At 51.1% G+C, this 27,611-nt stretch overlaps 1 protein-coding gene across 1 annotated transcript in view; it reads right to left on the bottom strand.

Moving 5' to 3' along the window:
• GABRA3 (gamma-aminobutyric acid type A receptor subunit alpha3) overlaps nt 1–26,772 on the bottom strand; it is a 57,862-nt gene extending 31,090 nt beyond the window's left edge. The window contains exons 1-2 of the mRNA XM_041424329.1: nt 26,650–26,772; nt 22,538–22,659 (exon numbers count right to left, since the gene is read on the bottom strand). Coding sequence (XP_041280263.1) covers nt 22,538–22,659; nt 26,650–26,738 — 211 coding nt within the window. The 5' untranslated portion in view covers nt 26,739–26,772. The remainder of the gene's footprint in view (nt 1–22,537; nt 22,660–26,649) is intronic.
• Nucleotides 26,773–27,611: the final 839 nt, after the last annotated feature.

The following is a 27,611-nucleotide window of genomic DNA, read 5'->3' as shown; positions in this document are numbered from 1 at the left end:
CTGCACCGGGATGCTGTGCCCACACCGGGATGCTGTGCCCGCACCGGGATGCTGTGCCTGAACCAGGATGCTGTGCCCGCACCGGGATGCTGTGCCTGCAGCTGGGATGCTGTGCCTGCACCGGGATGCTGTGCCCTGTGCCTGCACCGGGATGCTGTGCCCACACCGGGATGCTGTGCCCGCACCGGGATGCTGTGCCTGAACCAGGATGCTGTGCCCGCACCGGGATGCTGTGCCCACACAGGGATGCTGTGCCCGCACCGGGATGCTGTGCCGGCAGCCGGGCCGCTGTGCCTGCAGCCGTGCAGCCGGGCGCTGGGGGCTCCCGAGTGATGCGTGCTGTGAAAAACAGGGGCGAAGCCGCAGCGGCTCCGTGCAGGGGATTCCTGGATGCTGCGCTGACGTCAGGGAGGCTGCACAGCCCCGGCGCGGAGGATCGGGATGAGCCGGGGGATGGGGAGCTCCTCCAGGCAGCTCCAGGGCTGTGCGGGGACCTAAGGGAGCTGAGAGGTGGCAAACCCGTCTGCACTGGTGTTTCTGTGAGGGGCAGTGTAGCTGAGAATGGGAGGCTGCACAGCCCCGGCGCGGAGGATCGGGATGAGCCGGGGGATGGGGAGCTCCTCCAGGCAGCTCCAGGGCTGTGCGGGGACCTAAGGGAGCTGAGAGGTGGCAAGCCCGTCTGCACTGGTGTTTCTGTGAGGGGCAGTGTAGCTGAGAATAGAAGGGTTCAGGATTTTCTGCAGACAGGGGTGCAAACCGTCCATCCACTCCAAGTCAGCTCCTGCAGGGAAATGTTTCTGCTCTGGGCTCCAATATCCCATCTCCAGCTGTGGTCACAGCCTAAGAAGGGCTGGTAGTGCCCCTTAACTCCCTCCTAGACAATGTCGTTTATCCTCAGCTCAAGAATTTCTGAGGTCCCCTTATTCAGTGCCCCCTTATTCTGTGTCCCCTAAAAACCACACAAAACCCTTGGAGAAGGATTCCCACCAGCCTGTGCTGAGAACAGTGGCACCATGAAAAGAGGGGATGCAGCCTTGATCTTTTCCACATCACACAACCCAAAGTGTCACCAGGGTGACACCCAAAACCACCAGGGTGGTGTTTTCCATCTAACTCAGCATCTCTGAGAAGGGAAACACAAGAAGTCACCTGGTACTACCCACTTCCACCTCACAGCTTTCCCCAAGTCCTTGCCATAGAAATTAACAAGCAGCAAAAGGTAATTTTTGCAGCTGCACACAGAAGCTCTTTGTATGTTTCATTCTTTGCCTTTTCAGCCTCTCACTGGGGGAATTTAATTTTCCTTCCACTTTTAGCCTCTGGAACAAAAGAGGTTTCCATGACCTTTGCTACAAGCTCCGCAAGCTCACTGGAGCTCAGCTGAACCACAGCCCTGGGCAGCCCTTACCATCAGAGGTGTCACTACAGCCCCAGCCAGAAACTCCACCCTTGGGGCCCTCCTCTCCCTCTGACAACTTCAGCCCCATCACAGCAGGGCTGCCATTCCCAACCTGTGCTTTTTCAGGTGGTTTTTAGCCTCTGGTGCTGCCTTGTTTTGGGAAGTGGGAGCTGAATGGTGTCTCCCTGCAGGATGAGAGGCCCTGAAGAAGGAGGGACATCTCTGGCTGGCGTGGCACGTGGCACCTTCTCTGTGACCTGGCACTTGGGAATGCCAGGCCAGTTCTGGGAGAGGACAGGGAGGCACAAGCAGAGGTGCCCAAGAGGAGAGGGTGACGTCTCTCGACAACAACCTAAAGCTGCAGAAATGGAGACATTGCTGTGCCCGCACCGGGATGCTGTGCCTGCAGCTGGGATGCTGTGCCTGCACCGGGATGCTGTGCCCACACCGGGATGCTGTGCCCGCACCGGGATGCTGTGCCGGCACCGGGATGCTGTGCCTGCACCGGGATGCTGTGCCTGCACCGGGATGCTGTGCCTGCACCGGGATGCTGTGCCTGCACCGGGATGCTGTGCCCGCACCGGGATGCTGTGCCCGCACCGGGATGCTGTGCCCGCACCGGGATGCTGTGCCCACACAGGGATGCTGTGCCCGCACCGGGATGCTGTGCCTGAACCAGGATGCTGTGCCCGCACCGGGATGCTGTGCCCACACCGGGATGCTGTGCCCGCACCGGGATGCTGTGCCGGCAGCCGGGCCGCTGTGCCTGCAGCCGTGCAGCCGGGCGCTGGGGGCTCCCGAGTGATGCGTGCTGTGAAAAACAGGGGCGAAGCCGCAGCGGCTCCGTGCAGGGGATTCCTGGATGCTGCGCTGACGTCAGGGAGGCTGCACAGCCCCGGCGCGGAGGATCGGGATGAGCCGGGGGATGGGGAGCTCCTCCAGGCAGCTCCAGGGCTGTGCGGGGACCTAAGGGAGCTGAGAGGTGGCAAACCCGTCTGCACTGGTGTTTCTGTGAGGGGCAGTGTAGCTGAGAATAGAAGGGTTCAGGATTTTCTGCAGACAGGGGTGCAAACCGTCCATCCACTCCAAGTCAGCTCCTGCAGGGAAATGTTTCTGCTCTGGGCTCCAATATCCCATCTCCAGCTGTGGTCACAGCCTAAGAAGGGCTGGTAGTGCCCCTTAACTCCCTCCTAGACAATGTCGTTTATCCTCAGCTCAAGAATTTCTGAGGTCCCCTTATTCAGTGCCCCCTTATTCTGTGTCCCCTAAAAACCACACAAAACCCTTGGAGAAGGATTCCCACCAGCCTGTGCTGAGAACAGTGGCACCATGAAAAGAGGGGATGCAGCCTTGATCTTTTCCACATCACACAACCCAAAGTGTCACCAGGGTGACACCCAAAACCACCAGGGTGGTGTTTTCCATCTAACTCAGCATCTCTGAGAAGGGAAACACAAGAAGTCACCTGGTACTACCCACTTCCACCTCACAGCTTTCCCCAAGTCCTTGCCATAGAAATTAACAAGCAGCAAAAGGTAATTTTTGCAGCTGCACACAGAAGCTCTTTGTGTGTTTCATTCTTTGCCTTTTCAGCCTCTCACTGGGGGAATTTAATTTTCCTTCCACTTTTAGCCTCTGGAACAAAAGAGGTTTCCATGACCTTTGCTACAAGCTCCGCAAGCTCACTGGAGCTCAGCTGAACCACAGCCCTGGGCAGCCCTTACCATCAGAGGTGTCACTACAGCCCCAGCCAGAAACTCCACCCTTGGGGCCCTCCTCTCCCTCTGACAACTTCAGCCCCATCACAGCAGGGCTGCCATTCCCAACCTGTGCTTTTTCAGGTGGTTTTTAGCCTCTGGTGCTGCCTTGTTTTGGGAAGTGGGAGCTGAATGGTGTCTCCCTGCAGGATGAGAGGCCCTGAAGAAGGAGGGACATCTCTGGCTGCTGTGGCACGTGGCACCTTCTCTGTGACCTGGCACTTGGGAATGCCAGGCCAGTTCTGGGAGAGGACAGGGAGGCACAAGCAGAGGTGCCCAAGAGGAGAGGGTGACGTCTCTCGACAACAACCTAAAGCTGCAGAAATGGAGACATCTACATCACCAAGCACACACCAGGAAGCCCTGATGTGGCCTTCACTGCTGCTCTCCTGCTGTGGGGGCAGTAAGACTCCCCCACACACATCAGAGTTGCTTTTCTTGCAATTTTTTTTTTTTTTCCAAGTGAGCTCAGAAATAGCAGCAGAGAAGGAAATATTGCAGTGAGCATCACTGCAGTGCTGTTGATGCCTCCTGGGCTTGTCCAGCTCAGCCAGGGGATAAAGCTGACTCCAAGGACATTGACAGAGCTCCTGCCACACAAAAGGCCACACAGCAATGTGAGCTACTGCTAATGTCACAACCACAAACACCCCTACTGCCCCTGGAGTGCTGCCACACCAGGTATCCTGGGAGCAGAGGCTCTGCTGGGGTCAGGAGGGAAAGGCTGGGGAACAGAGGGAGCAAAAAGTCATGAGAATCTCCTGGAATTCCCTTGCAGCCTCTGGGAAAGGGAGAGCAGAGCTGGAGAGCAGAGGTGCAGGCAGGTTTCAGCACAAACCTTTCTCTCTCTCTCCTCAGCTGGGTATGACTTGAGGGATCTCAGACAACACAGACAGAGGTCATGAACAACCTCTTCAAACTTCCAGTTCCAAAGAAAAACTACATTTTTTCAGACACTGCTTGGCTGCTGCAGCACCCCAGCAACCTTGAATATGAAATGACTTGCTCAGAAGTGAAAGCCAAGTCTCCTATCACAGCCATTCACCCCTGTCTGGCAGCTCAGCCCGGGCACCTTTCCCAAAAGTGGACAGCAGTGTGTACATGTTCTTCTTCTGAGAAGAAGCAGCAAGAACATACACAGAATGTCTCAGTCCTGTCAGTGCCAAGTGGCAGCCAGCAAGGCCAGGAGTGTCACCAGGGGGCTGGCAGGTGGCCCAGCCCTTCAGAGGCCAGACAGAGCTAACAGCAACATTTAATTCCCTGAGCTACCTGAAACACCCACATCTCCAGGAAAGCTCACTTGGGCAGAAGCATCACAACACAGCCAAGACCCCGCTGGCCCCACAGGTAGTTCTGCCCACCCAGACCTCAGCACCTCTGATGGCACCTCCCTTTCTCTAGGAAGCAGAGATGATGATGAGCAGGGTCCATGGATGAAGGCTGGTGACCTGGGACAGAGTGGTGAAAGATGACAGGATGCTCAACTACTGCAAAGTGAGGTCAGCCAAGGACAGAGCACTGGGAAATCTGTACTCTGCAGAATAAACCACATAGTAAGGGAAGAAACAATATAAATGTCTGAAACAAATGTCTTATCTCAGCAAAAGCAGGGGTGAGTAAGAGCCTGCAGGGGATTGCCAACAAGGCCTTTGGGTTGGATCCTTATCTAGCTCTGCCATGTCACAAACGATTTGTCTCACGCAGTTTTGCCCGGCTATTTGCTTGATTCCGGAGTAACTGGGTCTGTGTAACAGCTCTGACACCCTCAGTTATGCTTCCAGTGACTTCTGCAGGGTTATGATCAAAAGGACATCACATTTAGATGGGGAACAAGGCTATCTGCTGCTCACAGGAAAGCATCAAGCCTGTTTCCCCAGTCCTGGGGTGCCCAGGCTTTTTTTCATCCACTGCTGCTGCTCCAATCCCCTGGCACTGCCTGCATTTGCTGTACAGCCAGTTCCCAAGTTGCTGCTCTGTGAGCCATGGTGATTAATTACTACCTTCTCTCTGGTGTGATGGCACATCAGTGTCTACAATTGTGTGTCCTCCAGCCAGACTAGAGAGAAATAATCCAATCTGTAAACACAGCTACCCATGTGGTGTCACTTCCAGCTGCGCTTCTCTCCTTTCTCCCCTCAACCTGGATATTTCAGGGAGAATGAGGAATTCAAAAGAATTCCAGGGGCTGTCTCAAGAGCCAGCCAACAACGAAGCCACTCACATGTGACGAGAGAAATCAGCATGGTCTGCAATTACATGTGCTCAATTCTTCAGCCCAGATGAAGTGAGATGATGCCTGTCAAAGCCTCAGAAAGACAGCCTGCCCTGGCTCCCTTTCTTAGCAGGGCCACGGAGAGCTGAGGCAGGGAATAGATTGATTCCCTGTCTCACACCACATGCTGCAGATGCAGAGTTCTCACATGGCTGCAACCAATGTCCTCTGCAGGAAGGAGCTGCAGGACCATGAAGTGACCCAGTTACCACTTGAGTGTGGCTTGTCTGGGATTTATGGCACACTCTCGGGCAGAGATGGATGTCTAATTGCTGGGCACAAACTCCTTGGGGTGTGTAGGGAATATCAGCTTGGTTTTTGGAAGAGAAATCCCTCAGGAGTCTGCAAATGGTCTGTACATGTGCTGGTGGCTCTGACCCAGGTCTGAGCTCTCTCCACACCTACAGAACTCCATAACCAACAGAGCTGGGATCAAGGCACAACTATTGCTTAAAGCAGAGCTCTCAGACACACTTGGCTCCTCAGCACAGTGCTGGGAGGCACAGGGGGCATCTCCTGCTCCCTGTTGGGTGAGCAACTGCACTCCCTCCCCAGCCCTTCTGTGGGGTAACAGCACAGGTACCCAGCTTTCTGCTGTGACCTCGCTGCACTGCTCCTTTGTCTGAACACACACTGGCTGAGGGCACTCCAGGCATACCTGGCACGCTCAGGTGTTGCTGTAGAAGTGCTACAGGGATTTCACACCCTCCCATGCTGGTGAAAGGCATTTTCTCACACTTGTCAAGAGTGTTGGGGTGTAGGTTACAGCTCTATCCAGCAGAGCAGCCTAGGAGAGATGCTGCTTTACCAGCAGAGGAGCCTGCTTCCCTCAGATCTGCTTTTCCTCCCTGATTTTCTGATGCCTAACACCAGTTGATCCCACCTAGTTACCTTTCTCAGCTTTGGGTCTTTTTCCACTCAGCTTCATAATTCCACAAATCTTGGAGGGACTCCAAATCTCAGAGTTATCCACCTTTTCTGTCAGGCTTTGCTCAGATCAGCCAGCAAGCTCTAAAGCTTATGGAAGACAAAAGGCAGCAAGATGGGTGTGATAAGTCTTACACCATTAGAAGCCCTGGCTAAACACCTACCACAACGCTCCACAGAATGTGATTTAATTTAGCTTGCCCCCCTTTTAACCATGTGCACATATTTTTATCACCACATCGAGATACACATCCAGGGGTTAGACTCAGGATGTGGTGCAAGTTATTGATAAACATCCACTCCAGCAGGGACAGAAGAAAGAGTCAGAAGCAGCAACTGCTGGAGGGTGTGCAGCCATGGAGGCTTTATACACACCCCTCATTCTCACACATACAGACTACAAACAGAGCCTACAAATTAGCTGTGCTATTTTTGCCACAGACAGAACTAAGACAGAATGAACAAAGCTACTGTTGTTACTATTTTAAGGACTCAGGACACCCTCAGATGCCAGGAAGACAGAGGAGGAATATGTATGTATGAGCATGCTTTTAGAGGTTCTGCAGTGCTCCCAGACCCTGTGGTAATGGAAGGGAGATGCTACATAAACATGTTTGTTATATATTATAAATACAATGGGAAAATGTGTGAATATAAATTAGCATGCATAATTTAACATAGTCAGTATTAAAGCCTGGCCTTGATGGCTAAGCCAGAGGCACTGGGGAAAGGGAATCCCTGCTGGTCCCTGTGGACAGGGGAAGAGCAGTCAGCAAGGCCGTGGTGCCAGCTGGTGCATCCAGCTGTGCCCTGAGGAAACCAAAGCCAAGAGAATTCTGCTGCAGGAGCAGTAATGTGAGGGCAAAAATGCTAGTCTGCTACCTCAGCATTGGGCAAACCCACTCCATGTTACCTGCAAAGCACCTGTGGTCTGCTTTGGGCCTGCCTTGATGACCTTGTTCAATTAATTCTCCCCTTTAGGGATCAATGACAGAGTTCTTGCTGGCCATGCCAAAGGATCTTGGTGAACAGAACCCTCAGGGATGGATTGCAGCAGGTTCAGCACCTCAGTGCTGTGCCTGAGGCTGCAAATACAGCAGAGATGAGGCACCAAAACAAAGCACTGCTGTATCCCTCTACACATGAACAAACCAGCTGGGAAAACCACCTATTAGACAAGGCTTATCCACAACCTACATGGACCCTGTGTGCCTCTGAATCTTCTTCCTCAGGCAGACTGACCCTGGCAGGTTTTTGCTTACTCCCTTTCCTAAAAACAGAGCCTTTGGGTAAGTCATTTTCAGCAAGTCTTTCTTTAACAGAAATCACCACCTCCCAACAGGCCACAGTTGCTTTGAGAGGAGTTAGAAAATCTTCAGATCAGTGCCAGTAACATCCTTGGAGTTTGTAAAGCAATTACTGAGCTCTGCAATTCATCAGGCAGATCCCCAGGAAAAAGATAAGCACGAAGGTGCAATACAAAACTGCTGTTGCCAACCTGATAATCATTGATAGACAACAGAGAAAACAGCTGCAAAGACTGGAAAGGAAGGAAGCAAACAGGGGAATGCAAGAAAAATCAGAGAATCATTAAGGCTGGAAAAGATCAAGTCCAACCCTCAACCCAGCACCACAACCATGTCCACCACTAAGCCATGCCCTCAAGTGCCACATTCATGTGTTTTTTGAATATTTCCAGGAATGGTGATTCCACCCCTTCACTGGGCAGCCTGTTCCAGCCTTTACAACCCTCTAAGTAAAGAACTTTTCCCTAATATCCAATCAGAACCTCTGATTTGAGTTGAGGCCATTTCCTCTCACCCTGTCAGTGGTTTCCTGGGAGAATAGACTGATCCTCACCTGTCTGCCCCCTCCTGTCAGGGAGCTGTAGAGAGCAATAAAATCACCCTGAGTCTCCTTTTCTCCAGGCTGAGCCCCCACAGCCCCTCCTGATGCTCCAGACCCTTCCCCAGCTCCATTCCCTTCCCTGGACATGCTCCAGTCCCTCAGTCTCCCTCTTGTCAGGAGGGCCCCCAAACCCAACAGTCTCACTCAAACCAAATCTGCATTAAGTGAGCGTCATTGCAGAGGGAGAAGGAAGAAAAGAGATGTCTCAGTGAAGTGTATGAGGTTTTCAGTCTGGCTCTGGGGTCCAGCCTCACCACTGCTGCTCTGCACCGTGGCTCTGAGAGGCAAGGCAGCTCTGCTGTGCCTCAGTTTCCCCATCTGCCTTCCAGCCCTGGTGCTGCCTGCCCGTGCCTCTGGCTGTATCTCATTCCAGGCTCCTCTGCAGGCTGAGCATTGCCAGAACACGTGATGGGCTCTACTGGGCAAAAAATGGAAATAAAAAAAAATAGAAGAAGAAAGTGACACCTGGGGGTTGCTGTACAGCTCAGAGGAAGGGCCCATTTAATTTTCAAGCCTGTCCCCTGAGGCCAACACCAGGTACTGAGACAAGATACAAGAGTTCCATAGCAGGGAGCAAAGCTGTAATTTGCACTCTGGTTCCCTTATCCATTAGCTCCTGGCTGGCATTTCCTTCAGCAGAGAATTCAATCAGCTCCTCAGACAGTGTGCCTCCGGTGATGCTTCTGGCATCCTTCACCTCCACTCCCAGGCCACTGCAGACAAACATTTTCCCTTCTTCATGCACCCCAACGTCTTGTGTGTGGCAGAGCCCCGCTCTGCACTGAGCTGTCTGTCCCCTGTCATGCACAGGTCACTGGGCTGCATGGCCAGTGCTTATTTATTTCAGCAGTGCCAATACAATGTGCAAATAACTTATTTAATTCACACTGCCCTGCACTGGTCAATTTAGGATTTCCCCTGGGCTCACCCTGTGCCACCTCTGCCACACACCGAGAAAGGCACTGGGAAAGAAAGAAAAAGGAAATGCACCGGAAAAGAAAGGAAAGACATAATTACACTTTATTTTGCCAGGTGCAAATAACTCCTCCTGGCTTTGCTGCCCCAGACTTGTACGGGAAAATGGAGTCTCCAAAGCACAAGATAAACCCCAAACACTCACTGTGCTCCTCCAGGACATCCCCTCTCATCTGCCTTCCCCTGCTTCCCAGGAAAAGTCCCTGGCAGCCAAATGGGGCCAGCAAGCTCTGGCAGCAGAGGATCTACGCCCACATGGCAAGATGGGCTTAGCTGTGCATTCAGGCTGCTGTTTTATCCCCAGGTGAGCAAAATAATTTCAGAGGAAATTCCATTTTGGCTCTAAATCTCCCCCTCCCCAGCAGTGTTCAGACACCAGCATTGCCTGTCCCAAGTACAGGAAGGCTTTTTTATCACAGTTACTCACAAAAATTCAACAACTGATAGGGAATTGTCAGTCCTGCCCACTACATGAATTATGATATGCTGCATGGTACTCTGATACTCCCATCAGAGACAGGCAGAGGGCAGATGCCTCCAGATGTATGTAATTTTTAATTTCCTTTGCTGGGGAAAATGTTTTCTTGTTTTAGTGATGTATGTTCAAAGCGTTCCAGTTCCCATGGCAACTCTCTGCTTCCACTGGAGATGTCATTTTTCATGCCATCCCTTCAGAATTCGACATCTCCTCGCAGAAGTTTTGAAGAAATGTCTCTCTTAAATATATATTTATTAGAGACAGTGCCCGAGAGTGTGTTTTATTGACACGTTTCTTAGGTGACTCAGCCTACAGAGAAGAAAGCTGTCTCCAGAAATATGCTGCCTGCCAATCTGCCTTTCCTCAGCTTCTGTTTTCAACCACAACTCTCCCTCTCTTTTTCTGCCATGCAGTTATTTGCCAGCACCTACTCCCTTTTATTTTTTTTTAATTCCTTTCTGTTCCCATCACTCTTGTCCATGCCCAGCATCTGCTCCCCAATTTTTTTTCCCTTTAATTCCATTCTGTTCCCATCACTCTTGTCCATCCCCAGCATCTGCTCCCCCCTTTTTTTCCTCTTTAATTCCTTTCTGTTCCCATCACTCTTGTCCATGCCCAGCTCCCCAGCAAAGCAAGCACAGCAGGGGAGTGCCCAACTGTGCCAGAAGTGTCTGTGCCTCTTCCCTGCTGCCACATTTGCATGTAGAGAAAACCCCAAAGTGCTGCAGAACAGAGACTGCACGAGCCTCTCCGTCCTGGAGGTGCAGCAGCAGGAGCGCCTGCAGCTCCCTGCCCCTGGATGCTCTCCCTGTGCCATCTGTCTGGAGCCCTTTGGGTGCCATGTGCCCCTTGGGAAGGGCTGAGGGCATCGAGGTGCTCATCCTGCTCCCCAGTGCAGGGCATGGGGCTGCCATCCTGGCTGGGGGAAGGATTCATGCCTCGGGTGTTGTTTATCTGGTGCCGCTTGGGCAGCACCTTCAGAGGCTCACGGCGTTGTGGTGCCTCTCTGCCCCACAGGTGTGGGGCTGAGGGGTGCTGAGATGGAGCCACCTCCCTGCCCAACCCCAGCCTTCCCTACCCCACCAAGGCAGACTGCCTGCCCCTAACCATCACCCCAAAACCCCTGCACCCCTGGCTCTGCAAACCCTGCAGAGAGCAGGAGATGGAACACCCCTCCCACAGCAGCTTCCAGGGGTTTTTCACCAGACCCCAGCAGAGAGTTTCCATTCCAGGCTGCAAGGAGCCCCCAGCTCTGCTGCCCTTTGGGACAGGGGAGCCCCCAGGCCCTGCAGGGCTGCTCAGGTGCCCTCAGTGAGCAGGATGCCATCCCAGGAACCCTCACTTGGCCCACGATCAGCATCTCCCGGCAGCTCCTCAGAAAGAGGCAGCGGCAGCGCCGCAAGGGTCCCGGCGGGACACCGCGCTGGAGATCCTTAATAGAGCTGTAACGTTACAGCTCCAAATTGCCTTCCTGCAGGAGACAAATCCGAGCGAGGAAATTGGTAGGAGCTGGGCAGATCTGGAGGCTGATGGAGCTAATCCCAGGCATGTTTAAATGCAAAGGCCCAGGGAGCCTCACTCAAACCCGGCGCGAGCGCCACAGCTCGCTGCTGGGTTTAATTCTCAGGTGCAGCCTGCTCCGAGGGATGGGAAAAGCAGGGAAAATCAGGGAAAATCAGAACACTGGGAGCAAACATCACATGCCAGCTTCAAGGTCAGGACCTCAGCAAAACCCTGCACTGGCTTCTGTTCACTCCATTTGAGAAACCACATGGATAAACATTGCTGTGGTCCCTTGGAGGAGTTTAGAAACATTTTCTTAGCCCAGCCTCCAGCAGGGACACACAGGCTCAGGGGACACTTCTTGCTGACTCCAGACTTCACATTAATTGTCCTGTCCCACCAGCCATTAATCAAATGTCTTCCACTTGCATTTTTATTGAAAATCAATTTAATAAAGTAGGTGGGAGTCCGCACGCTTCCATAACATCAGATAAATATTCATGGGCGCTTACACTGCTTTAGCTAAATGAGTTTTTTAAATTTAACTGGTGCAATTTCCTTGTTCCTTAATATATGGCTTGGCTTGCCCTTGTTCAGGAACAGAGATGAGGTGGGACTGGCTCACTCACAGGCACACCAAGGAAAACTCCTCTGCTCTGGAGCCAGCACCTTTGGGCAAGGATTATGTCATCAGTAATTGGAAATACCAGTGCTGGGGTCAGCGTCACCCAGAGCAAATCCCCAGAGTGAGGTGGAATTCCAAAGGGCCACTTGGAGTTGAAAACTCATTTTCCACCACTGAGAGCATGGCCCCCATTTTTTCCTCGGCAGGTGTGCCCTCTGATTTCCACTTTTCCCTCCCTGTTTAAGCAGCCATTGTGCTCCAGCAGCTAAAGCTAATGAAAATCCTTGGAAAATGCACCCCCCTGATGGTTACTGAAGGAGGTTAAAAGGCTTCCAGCTACCAAAACACACCACGTACCAGGGAAAGAACAGAAACACACCCACTCAGGATTTGAGAGTCCTTGGAGAAGGGATGAGCACTACGATCAGCATCACTGAGACAATCTCCACCTGCAGCCCTGGGGAGGGCAGGTCAACCCCAAGCAAGGCTCCTTGCTGCAGCCCTCCTTCCCAAAGGCAGTTGCCAGAGCCAGATGGAAAAAAGAAAAAGCTTGACACATTGATCAAATTTAGGAGACAGGCAGGACTCAGACAGTCCCTATCAGTGAGAGATTTTACAGCATCCAACAGCTCTTTGTTAACTGGAGCAGTGAGGAGCTGCAGCTCCCAAAAAGCAGCAATGCAGGGCAATTCAGCCACTGCCAGGATTCTTGTCATGTTTTCCCAGTGATACCCTTCTCTTGAAAGGCAGTGCTTCAGAAATCCAGCACACCATCACTTTGCCTTTGTTATTCATGCAAACTGACTTGTTTTCATCGTTACAGCCCCGACCTAATTCCCGTGCACACGCTCCCTACAGCGGCTCAGAGCCCGGACAGGATTTGCTTTCTTGGTGCTTTGGTGACATGAAGGTTGTGACTGGCCCTGCAGACAGGCACAGAGAGCCTGAGCCCTGGGACAGGGCATGGAGAGCCCTCCCAGAGTCACATTTCCCGTGCTCCAGCTCTAGGGCGTGGGTGGTGTGAGCACAAACGGGATCCATCAAGTGCCACCATGGTGGTTTTCCCTTTATCCCCAGCAGCTACAGATGCAGCAGAGGTGGGCAATCCTCACTTTGTGATGTCACCAGAGGCCCGTGGCTCAGATCCTCCCAAAACACAGCAGGACGAGCTCTCCTGCAAGCCTCCCAGAGCACTGATTTCCCTGATTTCTCTGCTATTAAGACAGCAGCCCTGCCCTGGAGAGATCAGCCTCACTGGAGACAAACTGCCTGTCAGCAAACAGCACTAAATACAGGGTATCATACTCCACAGATGGTGGCATGCTTTTAGTGTTTTCTCTCTTGGATGCAGGTCACACCACTAATGTCATCTCCAAACACCGAAATCCTACATGTGAAAAGGTAAAGCTTAATTGCCTTGAACAGCAACTCTTGTATTGACTCCAACATAAGGCCCATAAATATTAATACAGCTATATTTAGCCCCTTTCAATTATACATACAAAATTGAACATCTTTCTGGGAACAAACCAGTCCAGATAGGTCTTGGATTTTTTTTCCTTTTCCCTTTTTAATGCGTTCTGCATCAAAATAATAATAATCCCAATAGAGCCAAAGCTTTAAAAACCCCAAAACAACAAAACCAGTGGATGGAGGCAAAGTGTTAACGATATTTTTCTGGCTCAACCAACTCGCTGGGCAGGTGTTCAGGGGCACTTGCATACTCCTAACCTCAGCCTTGCCCTACCTGGTTGCCATTAATTTGTTGACTCAGTCCCTTTGCTGGAGGGCAGCAAATGGGCTCCACTGAAGGTGTGTCACACAGGGGAGCTGCTGGGACAGGGATGCTTGAAGGGGGTCCCATCCAAGCCTGGCCATGCCCACACAAAGCCTTCTGCAGGTAAAGTCCTTCTCCTTTGTATAAAAATCACATCCTCTTTACTGATTTGCAGATTAATTATACATCGCTTCCCTTGCCAAAGTGGACTTAATGGTATTGACATGACATGACAAAGAGGAGCTATCAGAAAGCTCCTCTCATAACCATGGCTAGATTGATCAGAGAAGAAGAAAGGAGATTTCATGCTTTTGTTTTTAACCCTTCCTCATGAAAGCAGACAAGGCCCTTTTCTAAGAAAAGGTGTTTTCAAACTCAGGCAAGACCAGGTGCATCTCTCCAAAGGAAAGAGCTCTCATCTTTCATGCACAAGAGCCTGGAATTCAATTCCCACATGTGCACAGACCCTTCACAGAAAACACAACTTGGCGGGGAGGAACCCAACAGAGTTTGTACCTTCATTTTTTGCAGCACAGTGGTCACAGCTGGCTAAAGTGACATCCACATGATGAGAAAAGAAATCAGATGGGTAAGAATGAATGCAGGACAGCAAAAAAACCCCCGTGATCTGGCCTGTATGGACACAAAACTTCCTCAACAAGAGCTCTGAGGGATGCAGCAATCCCTGTGCAGAGCCTCTGGCACCGTGCACAGCCAATGGCTGTGCTTTGGGGGGTTGTTATGGTCCTCAGACCCTTTCCTCAGCAAAGTTTCTCGTATCACAACTGATCTTTCCAAACCAGAGCTGTCTGGAATGGCTTTTGAGTCGTCAAAACAGCATCTTGGCTTTTCAGACACAATTTATTTCGCTCCAGTCACGAGTTGTTCCATCCACTGACTCAGCCTGAACTTTGTCATCAATAGGATTTTCCAGCAGGTTGGGAGAGGGGGAAAAAAAATCATATGCTTCTTCTATGCCTGTTGTTCTCAACACTTTGGTTCGAATTATATCCTTGCAGAAGGTAAAGAGAACGGGGTGTCCTTTCCTCACAATGCAAATTGCAGATTAAAATCCCTGTCTAGGCTATACTCTGTGCCTATAATTGTCAGTACTCCACAAGCACTCTTTTTTTCTTTTTAATAAACATTAGCTGCACATCCTTCAGAGGCACATTTTTAAAGTTCAGTTACAAGTTATTAGACAAAGAAATATTACAGGAAATTCCTGCCCCACCAGGTGAGAGTTTTGCCACTTACTGCAACAGGGTATTTCCCTCTGACTTTTAATAGTCTTTGCTTAAGGGACCCTGCACAGTTTAACCTCACAGCCTTGCAGCACTCCCCAAAGCCCCATGCATCTTCCACCCTCACAAACACTCCAGTATTTTTATTTAATCAAACAATAACCTTTAAATAAATGGAACAGCATTAAGAAGCTAACAGGTCTGAAGCAGCAGCATTAATCCCCCCTCCACAGGGGGCTCAGATAGATGTGATTTGAGTGCTTCTTCAGATGGATCAGGGCTGAAAGTCACCACCAACATGATCAATGACTTTGCCTCATCAGACATAAACAATACCTCTATATTACTACATGAACTGCTGCAAACATTTTATCCTCTAGCTCAACAAATAAAATAGCTGCTGTTTCCTCAGTATTTGACCAGTTGTTTCACCAACAGCTTCCCAGAACAAACCAATTAAAGTTGTTTTTAAACTCCATAACATCCAATAAAAAAATCTTATTTCTCAATCCATATCAAAGCCCCATTATAAATCCTTTACATGGGCCTGAACGAATGGAAATTCTAATAAAGGAGAAGCTGCCATAGTCCAACAGATCAATAAAGACATCCTTACAAGCAGTTTATAGCCATCTATAACATCATCTACTAATGTTCTTAAACCCATCTAACACATGTTCAACATGCTGAAACATCAGCTATCGCCTTCCAGAGTCATTATAAACAAACACCATCATCCCATCTCTGACACATCCACAGCTCCCCCTCGGGCAGGGAGCAGCTGCCCGACGCTCACACTGCTTCACTGCAGGTGTCTGAGCCAGCACTGGAGCTCTGAGATACTCCAGTACATATTACTGGGGCAAAAAAACCCTCCAGGTGGCTTTCCTCTCCTACAAATATTTCTTGCCCCCTGGGGAAGATCTTCTTGCCTACACGTGTGGGTGCAGGGCAGGGTGAGCAGCTCCATGCTGGAAACACGCAGCCAGGGAAAGCACCAGCTAAAAAAGGCACCACAGGAGCAGGAGAAACACTTTTCCTTCTCACAAATCACTGCCCCACAGCCTAGGGGCTTGGCTGGGCTGCTCTGGAGAGCCCAGCAGGGTGCACACAAGGACAGCTGGTGATGGATTTTGGCCACATGACTGGCCTTTCCGAGGGTGGCAGGCACAGACCTGGCGTGGTGACCCCCTCACAGCTCTGCAGTGGCAGCTGCCAGATGCCCCCAAAGCACCAGTGCTGACCCAAAGCCAGGTGTTTCACACCAAAAGAAATCTACCTCCTTTCACACTGGATTCCTGACCCCTCCCTGGTTCTTGTGACATCCCTGAAGCTTTGATACAGGCTTGTTGCCCTCAGCACATTCATAACTTATTTAAGAGAAGACTTCCACCCTTAGGCACAGCTGTCAGGGCCGTGCTCCTCGCCTGCCTTCTGATGTGTGCAAGGCTTTTCACACACAGCTGTGCACCAGGGCTTTAAACAGCAACTCCACCAGGAATTCTGTGCCAGAGAGGAGAGCACCAGGGCTCTGCAAATCCACAGCAAAGCTGCCTTCGGAGAGCTGCCCTCGAGGGGAAGACAACCTTTCTTTAATTTGTTCACAGACAGATCTTGACTTCAGAAGTTTGACGAGCAGAGCAGGGTCCCCGTTGCCCAGAAAGGTAAACAGAAGGAAATGCTGTTCAGGCAATGCCTCAGCTTCAAATTAAAACTCATCAAGGAAGCTCAGACAGAGACAAAAATCTGAGATAAGACATGGATTTTGGGTTTTTTTTTTCTAAGAAAGGATCAAATTCCTCCCTGGAGTAATCAATACAAAGCATGAAGTCAGATCAGAGAGAAGAGATGAGAAGTTGGGAGAAGTGGAACATTAAGACAGAAAAACAGATTAAACACAGACTCGAAACCCTAGAAATCGTAATAAACAACAGAGGACAGCTCTGTTTGTCATCTCATGTTTCTCTCACACAAACAGTAGGTCTAGATAATGGTTATGAGGCAGTTTTATCACACACAGGTGAAAAACCTATCCACAAGTGAAAAGGTCAATTTCAACATTTCATCCAGACTTTAGGAAATAAAAGTTCCATAAACTTCAATCTGGACAATTTAACAATTTTTACCACTGTTATAGGTTAATGTCACTGCAAACAGATTTCTTCTTGGATCCTGCCAGGCAGGTAAGGTCTTGCTGTTTCATTTTGGAGAGCACTGCACTTTCAAGAGAAGGTAGTTCTGTAATTTAATTATTCTATTTCGGCCCCTCTGCCTTAATGCTCCCACAGCAACAGACAAGCCCTCACCTGCAGGAGGTCAGGCCAAAACGGCAGATGCACTGAGCTGTAGCACACCAAGCATCTCCTGGGAATGTCTCAACCTAAATGGAGCTGCTCTGAACCCAAATCCAAACCCTGCTGGCCATCAGCATTTGAATTAGTGAAATACAGGTGGCCAGGCAGGGATACAGATGTTCCTCAGGAGCCATCCTGCCAAACCACACCAGCATTAAAAGAGCAGGAAGAGACATGGCACCACAGAAAGAGGAAACAAGAGAAACTCCAACCAAGGTGCACTGTGCTGACAAAACAATCATGGAAATACAACAGCAGGATGAAAATTAACAGGTGGCTGTAGATCTAAACCATTGGCAAGACAGAGCTGACACAGTAAGTATAGAGAAAAAGCACCACAGGCCAGGTGGGCACCTCTGATCTGAGTCCTGCTGTGAGCAGCAGGCCCTGACTGCACCAAGTCCTGCTCGAGCCCAACGCGGGCTGGGAGGTGCTGACACCAAAGAACAGCACAGTGGAGAAGAGGAAGGGGAGCCTGGGTTGCTTTCACCCTCTGGATAGACCCAGTTGGGAGGGTAAAAACTGGGCCTCCCCTCTGCCTGGATGGGAGCACCCCAGGGACAAGGAATGGGTGCCACACCCTGTCCCCAAGGAAGAAGGAACCCGAGGGGTGAAGGGTCTTGCCCTGCCTGGAGAGTTGTGCTGCTTTAGTCCACGTGTCTGTGTTTGCTGGTCCTGCTGAACCCCATGGACATTTCAGGAGGCTCCCAAACCTCAGCTGTCCAGAAGCTCTGGTGCAGAGCTGGCCTGGCAGGATGCTCAGCAGCCATCACCCCCTCAGCAGGGCTGAGCTGGTCAGGGACTCCAGAGATGCTGTGGAGGCTTCAAGGAAACACCACGAGTTACCTTGTCAGTCATGCTGCATCCAGGAGGGATAACACTCATTGATCCCAGCCTGGCTGCTTAACATGGTACAAATTGCTTTTTAATTGCAGTTGGAGAAACCTGGCTTATCTAGGATGTTTACAACTCGTCTTTTGGAAAACTGAGCAGCCTACTCTCTTCTCCTCTTCCTTGGGGCAAAATCTTTCCCTGCTGGCATGCCCTGGAAAAGCCCAGCAGTTTTCTGGAATGCTTCCCAACCACTCAATACAGAGACTGTCCAGATGCCCTCTGGGCTCCTCACCCCAAATGTACCTCAGGCACACCCCTGGCCATGTGGAACCCAGTCTCTGCCTGAGCTGGAAAAACACCCTTTTGCTTTGCAAACAGCTGGGGAAAGGTCCCACATGGCTCCTCCTCCAGCAGTAATAGCCTTACACTGCCAAAGCATATTTAAAGCACTCTCGAGGCTGTAAGGAAGGAAAAGCCTGGGAATGTCCCCTCCTGGTCCTGCCCAGGCATTCCCAGGATGGCTCTGTTTCATTTGCAGCACAAAGGACCCAAATGCCATCAATTAGGAACTAAGGTAGAGGAGGTTCAGCTGTCCAGGGAGCACCACTGACCCTGGAACCCCCAAACTCTGTGTTCTCCCTCATGGTCACTGTGCTGGACACCACAGTGTCCCTGTAAGGACAGCAAGGACACACAGGGTGGTTTTGTACATCTGTCATTCACAAAGAATCTCTTGTGGTCCCTTCATCTTCATCCCACTACTTGAGCATCTCTTCTTTTTGGGCACAGGACATCTCACCCCTGGTCAGGCAGTTCCACCTCCTTCTCCTGGCCACATCTCCCCACTTCTGCTCTTGGGAGCTCCAGGTAAGCTCCAGGTGCATAAATGAGGCTCTGCAGGGAGCCCCAGCAAGGAGAACCTGAGAGCTGCAGACAGACACTTCGCACCTCAGCCCCTGCAGGCTGGGCAGAGGATCTGTGAGACTTCACAGAGGATCTGTGAGACTTCACAGCTCCAGACCAGGAGCAGAGGCCCATGCTGCCCACAGAAGCTCTCCTGGGACATTTTCTGATCCTGCAAGGTTGGCCATGACAACAGATGTCTCCATTCCCTCGGGGTCCATCGCTGTTCCCTCCTGACTTAATAACCAATCTGCCCCGTGTTCTCCCAGGGGGAACACAGCCTTTGTGCTGACAGCTCCTTCCTCTCCTGCCCCACTCTGAGCCCTAGAAGATGTTATGTTTATGCAGAACCCCTTCCCCGAGCCCAGACTGTCTTTCTGTGCTCATGAGGCCAAACAAAAGACTCAGCTCTGTTCCTAAGAGGAATCCAGCCCTGTCTCAGTGGGCAGAGCCAGGGAGAAACCTCCTGCCAGACACTGTGACACAAATGGTTGTGTCCCCAGTGCTGCAGGGGGTTACTGCAGAAGAAGGGCTCTGACAGCCACCTTCCCCTGCCTTTCTTCTTCTTCTGAAGTGTGCTCACAAATCTGCCCCTTGCCACAGGACAGCAGGACTCCTGGCTGGGCTGGATGTGTCCTGTTTGGGGCAGCAGCAGCAGGCAGGGCCATGCTCACCTGGAGGCTGGCTCTGCAGCAGCAGGCACTCCTGAGCAGCCTCAGCACTTGCTTCAGCTCGTGTCTGCAGCATCCTGGCAGGAAGCGGAGCTCTGGCATGGCAGCTATTAGAGTGGGTGGCAGCAGATGGTGAAAGCAGAGGGGATAAGAAAATAAATACAAAGAGGCTATCTTGAGGGGAGAAGTCACCACATTAACACTCTGTTGCTTACACAGTGTCTTCTCCCAAAGTCTAAACAAACACTGCTCGGCTCCTGGCACACAGGGAGCTGAAGGAGGGGACAGGGCTGAGCACACACAGCACTGCAGAGCCCTGAGAGGTGCTGCAGCCCCAAACCCTGCTCAGCCCTCCATGTCCCAAATGTTTGCAGGGCCATCTCACCCACAACAGGAAAACCAGCCAGGCAAAGAACCTGCATGTCCTGCTTCACACAGGTTACACACAATTTAGGGAACTCCATCCTTCCAGCAGCCTGGTGTGGACACAAGAGCACCACATCTGCCCTTTCCATAGACTGCAGGGTATGGATGCTCTTGCCTAACATCTTCAGAAAAGCAACGGAAGACATTCCCAAGGGAAATGGGGAGACTACAGGGACTGCCCAGTGCTGTCTTACAGGAAAACCAATGTTCCTCGTCCATGGCCCAGTCCCAGTGCAGCACAGCTGCTCATGGGAAGGCTATCCCTGCTCATAGCAAGGCTATCCCTTTCCCAGCCCTCACACAGCCTTGGACAGCAGGAGCCCGCCTCTTGCTGACTGCCACCCCAGGCTCTTCCATTAACCCCAAACTCTGGAGTCTGCAGCAGGACCATTTCTGCTTCTCTGTCCACCAGCAGCAGTGGGAGAGGTCTTTCCCTCTAATTCTCCTCCTGAGAGACCTCCAAGGCTTCAGCCTTGGCAAAAACAACCAAAACTGAGGAGAGCCTGGCTCACCAGGCTGCTCCACACACAGAGGACAACTCACTGCCAGTCAAGAGCCCCCAGAACCTGCAGCCCCCATCAGCACCTCCCACCTGGCTCTGCCACAGTGCCTCAGCAGGGGAGCTCAGAGGTGAAAGCAGTCTTTAAACACGCAAGGGCTGGCTCAGGCAAAGGCAATTTATTATGTTAAACACGTTATTAAAGGATCTAAAGCAACAGAGCAAAGATGTTCCAAGAAAGGTTTGAACTTCCCCAGCAAGGGGCTCTTGGGACTCCTCTTGTTAATACTTAGCAGACTTGTCTGCAGCTGAGCCTACAGTGAGCATAAATGCCCCTCAGTCCCCGTGCAGAACTTGTTTCACTTAAATCAATACAGCCATCGGGGAGACTTGAGGAAGCAAAGCTATTAGTGGGACCACAGTTAATTCTGGGGGAAAGAAACAAGCAACAAAAGCAATAAAACTGACTGATTGCTTATGCAGACGCTGTAACCCTTTCCTGCCTGGGTCCTACAGCACAGCAGAGGTGAGGATGCTAGCTGGAAAAGCCCTTCCTGCCCAGGTCTGGCATGGTCTCACAGGGCAGCTGCAGGGCAGGGGGCTGTGGCAGAGAGGTGGGCATGGGGCTGGGAGGAGGCAGGGATGCTCTGGGGAAGGAAAGGGCCATTCCAGGAGATCCCATCAGCATGCAAGAGCTCAGGAAAGCAGCTCTTGGCAGCAGGACCTGCAGAAAATGGGACAGCACGTGGTGACTCCAGCTCTGGGTGGGAATCAGCACACCTTGGCTGAGCAGGAGAGCCCAGAGCAGTGCAGGGACATCCCCTCAGCAGCCCCAGGGACACTCAGCTGAGAGGGGCCACCTCTGCCACAGCAACAACACACCAGGAAACCACCCAGGCCCACATCTCCCTAACCTCTCTTCTCCACACATCTCCCTGTTTCTTCTGCCCCCTTAGGTCATGCTGACTGTAGCTCTAGGCATTAGATGGGAAGGTGGCTGCCATGGTTTTTCCTTCTGAGGCACCTCAGACAAGTGCAGGAGCTTGCAGAGAAGCTCTGCAGCAGCAGCAGTGTTGGCAGAAGTGCTGAAGGCAGCTCAGGAGGCAGCAGGGCCTGGGTGAGTGCCCGGTGCCCAGAGCAGCACGGGGGGAGAGCTTGCCAGGTGACAGCTGCATAGGAAATAACTGAGAAGATGTGGAGATAGAGGCTCTGTAGCAAAGCAAACTGACTAAAATCAACACCAACACGAGCTGAAGGTTCTGCAAGCTGGTGGTATAGAGCCACAGAATGGTTCAGGTTGGAAAAGGTCATCAAGTCCAACTGTGCAGCCAGCACTACCATATTCAGCACTAACCCATCTCCTCAAGTGCCACACCAACACTTTCAGGTATGCTGGCTCTACCATTTCCCAGAGAACCTTTTCCAGTGCCTTACAACCCTTTCTGTAAAAAGTTTTTCCTTACATCTCATCTAAACCTCCCCTGGTGCAACTTGAGGCCATCTCCTCTTGTCCTGTCATTTGTTTCCTTGGAGAACAGACCGACCCACACCTGGCTCCAACCTCCTTTCAGGGAGCTGTAAAAAGTGAGAATGTCCCCCCTTTTCCCCAAGCTGGGCTCCTCAGCTGCTCCTCATCAGAGTTGTGTCCAGATCTTTTCTCTGGACACGCTCCGGCCCCTCAATGAATGTATCAGCATTTCTGAAAGGGAATTTATTTTTTTCCTGCCTCTAAGCTAGCAGGAATAGGTTCACCCCCAGCTGCTCCATCTGCAGGCCTGTCCTTGCACTGTCACAGGCCACAGAGCACCCCAGGACTCACACCTCTCAGCCCACGACATACCCAACAACCAAACAGCCTCAAAACGGGCAAACAGCCCCAAACTGAGCCTGGCACTGAACAGCCTGCCCTCCTGGCAGTGCCAGAGTCATTCAAAAGCCACGTGTGCTGCCTGTCCCTGCTGAAGCCTGCAGGAAGCACCACTGACCTCCGAGGCCAGGCCGCAGGCGGTTGTCGTAGCCGTCCAGGAGCCTGTCCAGGATGCGTGTGAAAATGGTGATGTTGTCCTTGCTGTCATCCACGACGTCCGAGACGTGCTTCTGAGAGAGCCTGGCACAGGGAGCGGGGGGAAAACCAGGAGAAAAGGTTAGAGGGGAAATCGACACCGTGCATGCTCCCAGAGCCACAGGGAGGGAAGGGCCTGAAGGGCAGGATGGGGCTCTGGTTTTGGTAAATTTGTGTGTTTGCAGGATGCACCCCAGGGCATTTCTGATCAGCTCCCCTCTGTCCTCTCCCCACTGTCCCCTCCCCACCTTTCCCTGCTCAGATCCACCATGGGGGGATCCACCACTGCACCACGGGGAGTGGTTTAGGAGCCCTGTTTTAACAGGAATGCCCCAGCATCCCTTGCCTGCCCCTAAAAATGGGCATTTTCTGAGCAGAGGCTGTGGGAAGCTCAGTTATTGAACTGCCACTATCTCTTTACAGGCAGCATGGAAGAAGTGACACCAGGTATTTGGCAGATTGAGCCATTTCAAAGATCTCTGCCCCAGGGAAGAGGGGAGACAGAAAAATAAGAATTCAGTAAACAGGCTTAAAGCCTCATCATTAAAACACTTAGTGAACCACCTCTGCAGTTTGCTGAACTTTCCCTGCTTATAAAAACAAATGAGCTTCCACATTCCCATCTCTGCTCAACACAAGAAGCCTGGAAGCCCCCAAACAAGATGATTTCCTCAGAACACATTCTGCCCCAGGTGGAATAAAACAAGGAGTAAATTCCTCTGAAAAAGCACATCTCGCTGAAGAAAATCTTCAATGCAGTTTTGCAAACACAAGGGGCTCAAGTAATACATTTGCATTTTGTGTCTCCCTTTCAATCAACAGAAAAGGAGATTGTGAGTCCTTCTGGAACCACCTGCCTATAAAAGAGATTTCAGATGGCACAGAGCAGCAGTGCTGTGGCTTCAAGCACAGCTTTCCCCAGCAGAAATAGCTGTTAGGACCAAAACAAATGGAAAGGCAGAAGATTAAGTAACAGAAAACAAAAAGAAAAATCTATAGAGATGAAGAGTTTTCAAGGAAGATGGAAGAGGAAATAACAGAGAGACAAATGAGGCAAAAAGAAAGATTAAGAGGCACAAACAGGCAGCAAGGTGGCTGAGGAAGCCCAGCCAGGCAGGGGAAAAAAGGCAGCTGAAGCAGAGGGATGCTCAGCAGCAGCTACAGGAGCCCCCCGGGAGCAGGGAAGCTCTGACTGGCAAATTGGCACTAAATGGAGAGGTGAACAACTGCGGAGCTCTGGCCAGAGGAAGACCATGAATGCCACAGACCAGAGGGGGTGAGCATGGAAATCATGGTTCCAGTTACCAAGGACAGCTCCTTTGACCATCAGAAATGTAATGCTGGGGGAAGAAAAGCCCCTAAATTGTCACTTTCTAACACTTCTCCTTTCATTCCCACCCCAGCCTTATGTCCTTTGATGTGTGGCAGCCACTGATTTCAGCATGCATCATGAAATTACTGGGGGGAAAAAATAATAAAACCAACAAAAAACTACAGAAAAAGGAATATTATTTAAGGAGTTCAAAGTTTAATCCTGACGCATCCCATCTGGTCCGACTGGTTACCCCTGACACTGCTGGTGCACCTGTAAATACACTGTCAAGTGTCAGTAAGGTGACAAGCACCAAAAACTGGTTTGGAGCTCTTTACCAAAAGTGTTCACCCAACAGAAAACCCAGATTCTGTAAGATAAAAGAAGTGCAAAGAGTATTTCCTAGCAAAAGAGGAAAAATTGAGAGCAGGGTATGGGTACTTCTAGAGTCAGGCTGAATCGATACTATTTAGAATGCTGCAGTTAATTGAAATATTCCCTTTTGGGCAATTCTGACATTAATTTTCATTGGTTTCATTGACCAAACACTCTGGGAAATTTCCTTTCAAGTGCCTGAGGTCTACTTCTCCAGGGGCACATCCCACCTCTCACAGGATCACTTGGCCTCTGTTTTTTAGCAAAGCAACATCTGGAGGAGCAGTCAAACCGGGAAGTTGAGCCTCCAGGAGGGTAACAGAGTGCTGAAATTCCATTTTCCATAGGGTAAGGCGTGGTTGGGATAACACCTGACCCAGCCCTAATGCAACCTGCCAGATCCAAACATCAAAACATGTCTGACATTACAAACTGCATCACAGCCTCCAAGATTTCCAGCTGAATCCAAATGCTGGTTTTGGCTTTTCATCTGGACTTGAACTCCCTGCAGGTAAGAAGAGTTTTGAGAAATTTAACATGCCTGCAGTAATTAGTGGGGTTTCAATTGTACCAGCTTTCAATAGATGTCATGGTTAAAAGCAATCTGTCCCAGAGTCTGCTGATGAGTATATAACCATCTATAACTTATGAATAGCTAGCATGCTCATGAAAAGCTCATTCATTAATGTTTTATAAGCTATCTTTAAAAATTACCCATAATATAAAGAGCTAGAGGATGGCTTTTTGTGAAGGAACTCCTGGCGGAGGCTCAGCAGTGATGGGAAAAATGAGTTTACAAATTTCAAAGCTGTTTTACTTAGGCTGACGTTTGAGGGTTTGACTTCAATGTGAGCAGTGTGGGATTCACTCGGGAGGTGCTGGGGGAAGAGCAGCGTAGGCAGGACAAGGGAAGGTGCAGGCAGGGGAGAGCCAGCAGCACCTCTGCCTGGCACCTGATTTGGGCTAATAATTCCTTTCCCAGGAAAGCTCTGGGCTGCCTCACCTCACCTTAACATAAAGCTAAAGCTGCCCTTTAGCTAGGCATAAAGGGACCGCAAAGAGATGTGCGGGATCAAGGTTTTAAAATAATTAAAATCCTCCAGGCAGGAAGGACAGAGGTTTACAGCAAATTTAATTAGGAGAGGCTTGAGAAAAAGTCATTACCTTGCCACCTGTGCACAGGCTCTCTGGGGAGCTGTGCCACATCAGCACAGGGGTCCCCTTGCACACCATTTGGGAAGCAAATCCTCCTGGGGACCAGTGCTGTGAGCAATCCCTGCGTGGCAGGTGGGAGGGAGCAGCAGCTCTGGTGAATACAGGGTGGGGAGGAAAAGGCAGCAATGGGGATGGCAGATCTGCAGGCACAGGGCGTGGGGACAGCCCCACAGCCATTGTGGGGATGGGGTGAGAGGCCAGGGCTGACTGCCCGTGCAGGGTCAGCACTCACAGGGCAGGGCAAGCTGCAAGGTCAAATCCAAGCAGACAAAGCAGAACAGACAGGACAGGGCGGGAAGGGCAGCACCAACACCTTTTCATGCATGAAGATCCTTGAGCCCTTCTGGACTTGTAACTCAGCAGACAGCATTTCAGTGTCCATACCTGGCACTCTAAAGGCTTTTCTAAATGTTTTATAGAAGTCATGTATTATTTGCATTTCTGTCCCTCTGTGCAGAGCTCCTCCTTCCCCACATCTCTGTCCTTCCTCAAAGGGCTCCCCGAGCTCACCCAGCAAAGGCTCTGGTGGGATGCAGTCACGGACTAACAGGCTTTCATCCCCTCCACACAGCTCCCAGAGGCTGGGAAGGTGAGGCTGGCAGCAGCACCCTCCTTGCCAGGACAGCCAGAGCCTGCACACCCAGGCACGGGAGAGCAGGCAGGGTGGCAGAGAACCCCGGTGCTGCAGCAGGTCAGGTGTGCTGCCCGTGGGTCATTACACCATTAACAGCCAAACAGATGAAGCAGATTGATTTTCTGTTCTTTAAAATACTATTAAAATATTAAATGGGGTGGGGAGAATCTCTCTTCCAGGTTAAAACTCAGGCAAGCAGAGTCCTTGCCCAGAATGAATTGTGCAGAAGCCAAATCTGAAAATAGGTTTTGTTGCAGGAAACGCTGACAACTGATCTCAGTGAGAGCACCTCAAATAATGCCAGTGTCAGCCACATTACGGAGTGAACAGCCCCTGGGTGGAAGGCATGGGGATGGGGACAAGGGGAGGAGGGTCAAGCACAGCAGAGACCCTTTAGTGCTTTGCCCTGGACTGCTTCATACACACACTGATCCCGGGATATTTAAGTTCAGTTATAGGACTGCAGCCTTGGCCAACAGCTCAGCACTCACCACCTTACCCAGCATCAGCAGGGAGAGCCAGGAGCAGGACCAGGACTCCAAGGCTGAGGAGGGAGAAGGGCCCCATTCCTGGGAGCCTCGGTGCCATGGTGGCAGCGTGCAGCCACTGCAAAACGAGCCTCCAAACCTGCCAGGGAGGGACAGAGGGGAATGAGAGGAGAGAAAAGAGGTTTCAGTTACCAGGGAAAAGCAAACAGTTCAGTTTTTCATGTTGGGCAGCTGTCAGTATTTCTGGGGTCCTGCATTTATTTGAAAGAGCCAAAGGCAGCATTGTGGCCTGGAGCACTGCTGGCCCTGGGCAAGCTGCATCACAGCAGAGCCAAGCAGGCACACACATTAAAACTCTCAGCCTGCCCTCACAGCAGACCCTGTAGCTCCCCAGGTGCTTCAGCAGCAAGTGCAAAGCTCACTCCTGAAAGTAACCACACTGGCTCTTCCTCCACCTCACCCTGCAGGCTCAGCCACAACCTGCCCCTTGCAGCATCCCCTGCCCCTGGTACCTCTGCTACCTCGGTGACATCCACACAGCAGAACCACTTGGGAAGTCTGAAGACCCGTTTTTTTTCCCCAACATCTTTTTCTAGACAGTTAAACCCTCATTTAATTCCGGTAATGACACTGCCAGAAATTATTATTAAGTTTGACCACCGAGGCCCAAGGTGTTGGGAGCGCTCGACGATACTACACTTAGTGTGCTCTGAGTTTTCATTAATGCTCAGTTTTACTTTTATTGTGATGTTATTGCACATTTAACTGCCTTCTCCTTTTATGTATCTCATTATGTTGATGCACCTTGGAGCAGCACTGCCAAGCAACAGCCTGGATAAATGCAGCTTGTCGTGACATCTCCCCCTCACAACGCTCCCTGTCTGCCACCCAGGGGGTTCAGCCAGGCACAGCCAGCCCCACTCTGAGCCCCCAGAGCCAGCAGTGAAGGCTCCAGTCAATCACAGCAGACAGA

Source organism: Onychostruthus taczanowskii, unplaced genomic scaffold (genome assembly GCF_017590055.1).
Source record: "Onychostruthus taczanowskii isolate IOZ18803 unplaced genomic scaffold, ASM1759005v1 scaffold81, whole genome shotgun sequence".
Taxonomy (NCBI): Eukaryota; Metazoa; Chordata; class Aves; order Passeriformes; family Passeridae; genus Onychostruthus; species Onychostruthus taczanowskii.
The sequence above is the reverse complement of the archived record's forward strand: the minus strand, read 5'-3'. Positions and strand labels throughout refer to the sequence as shown.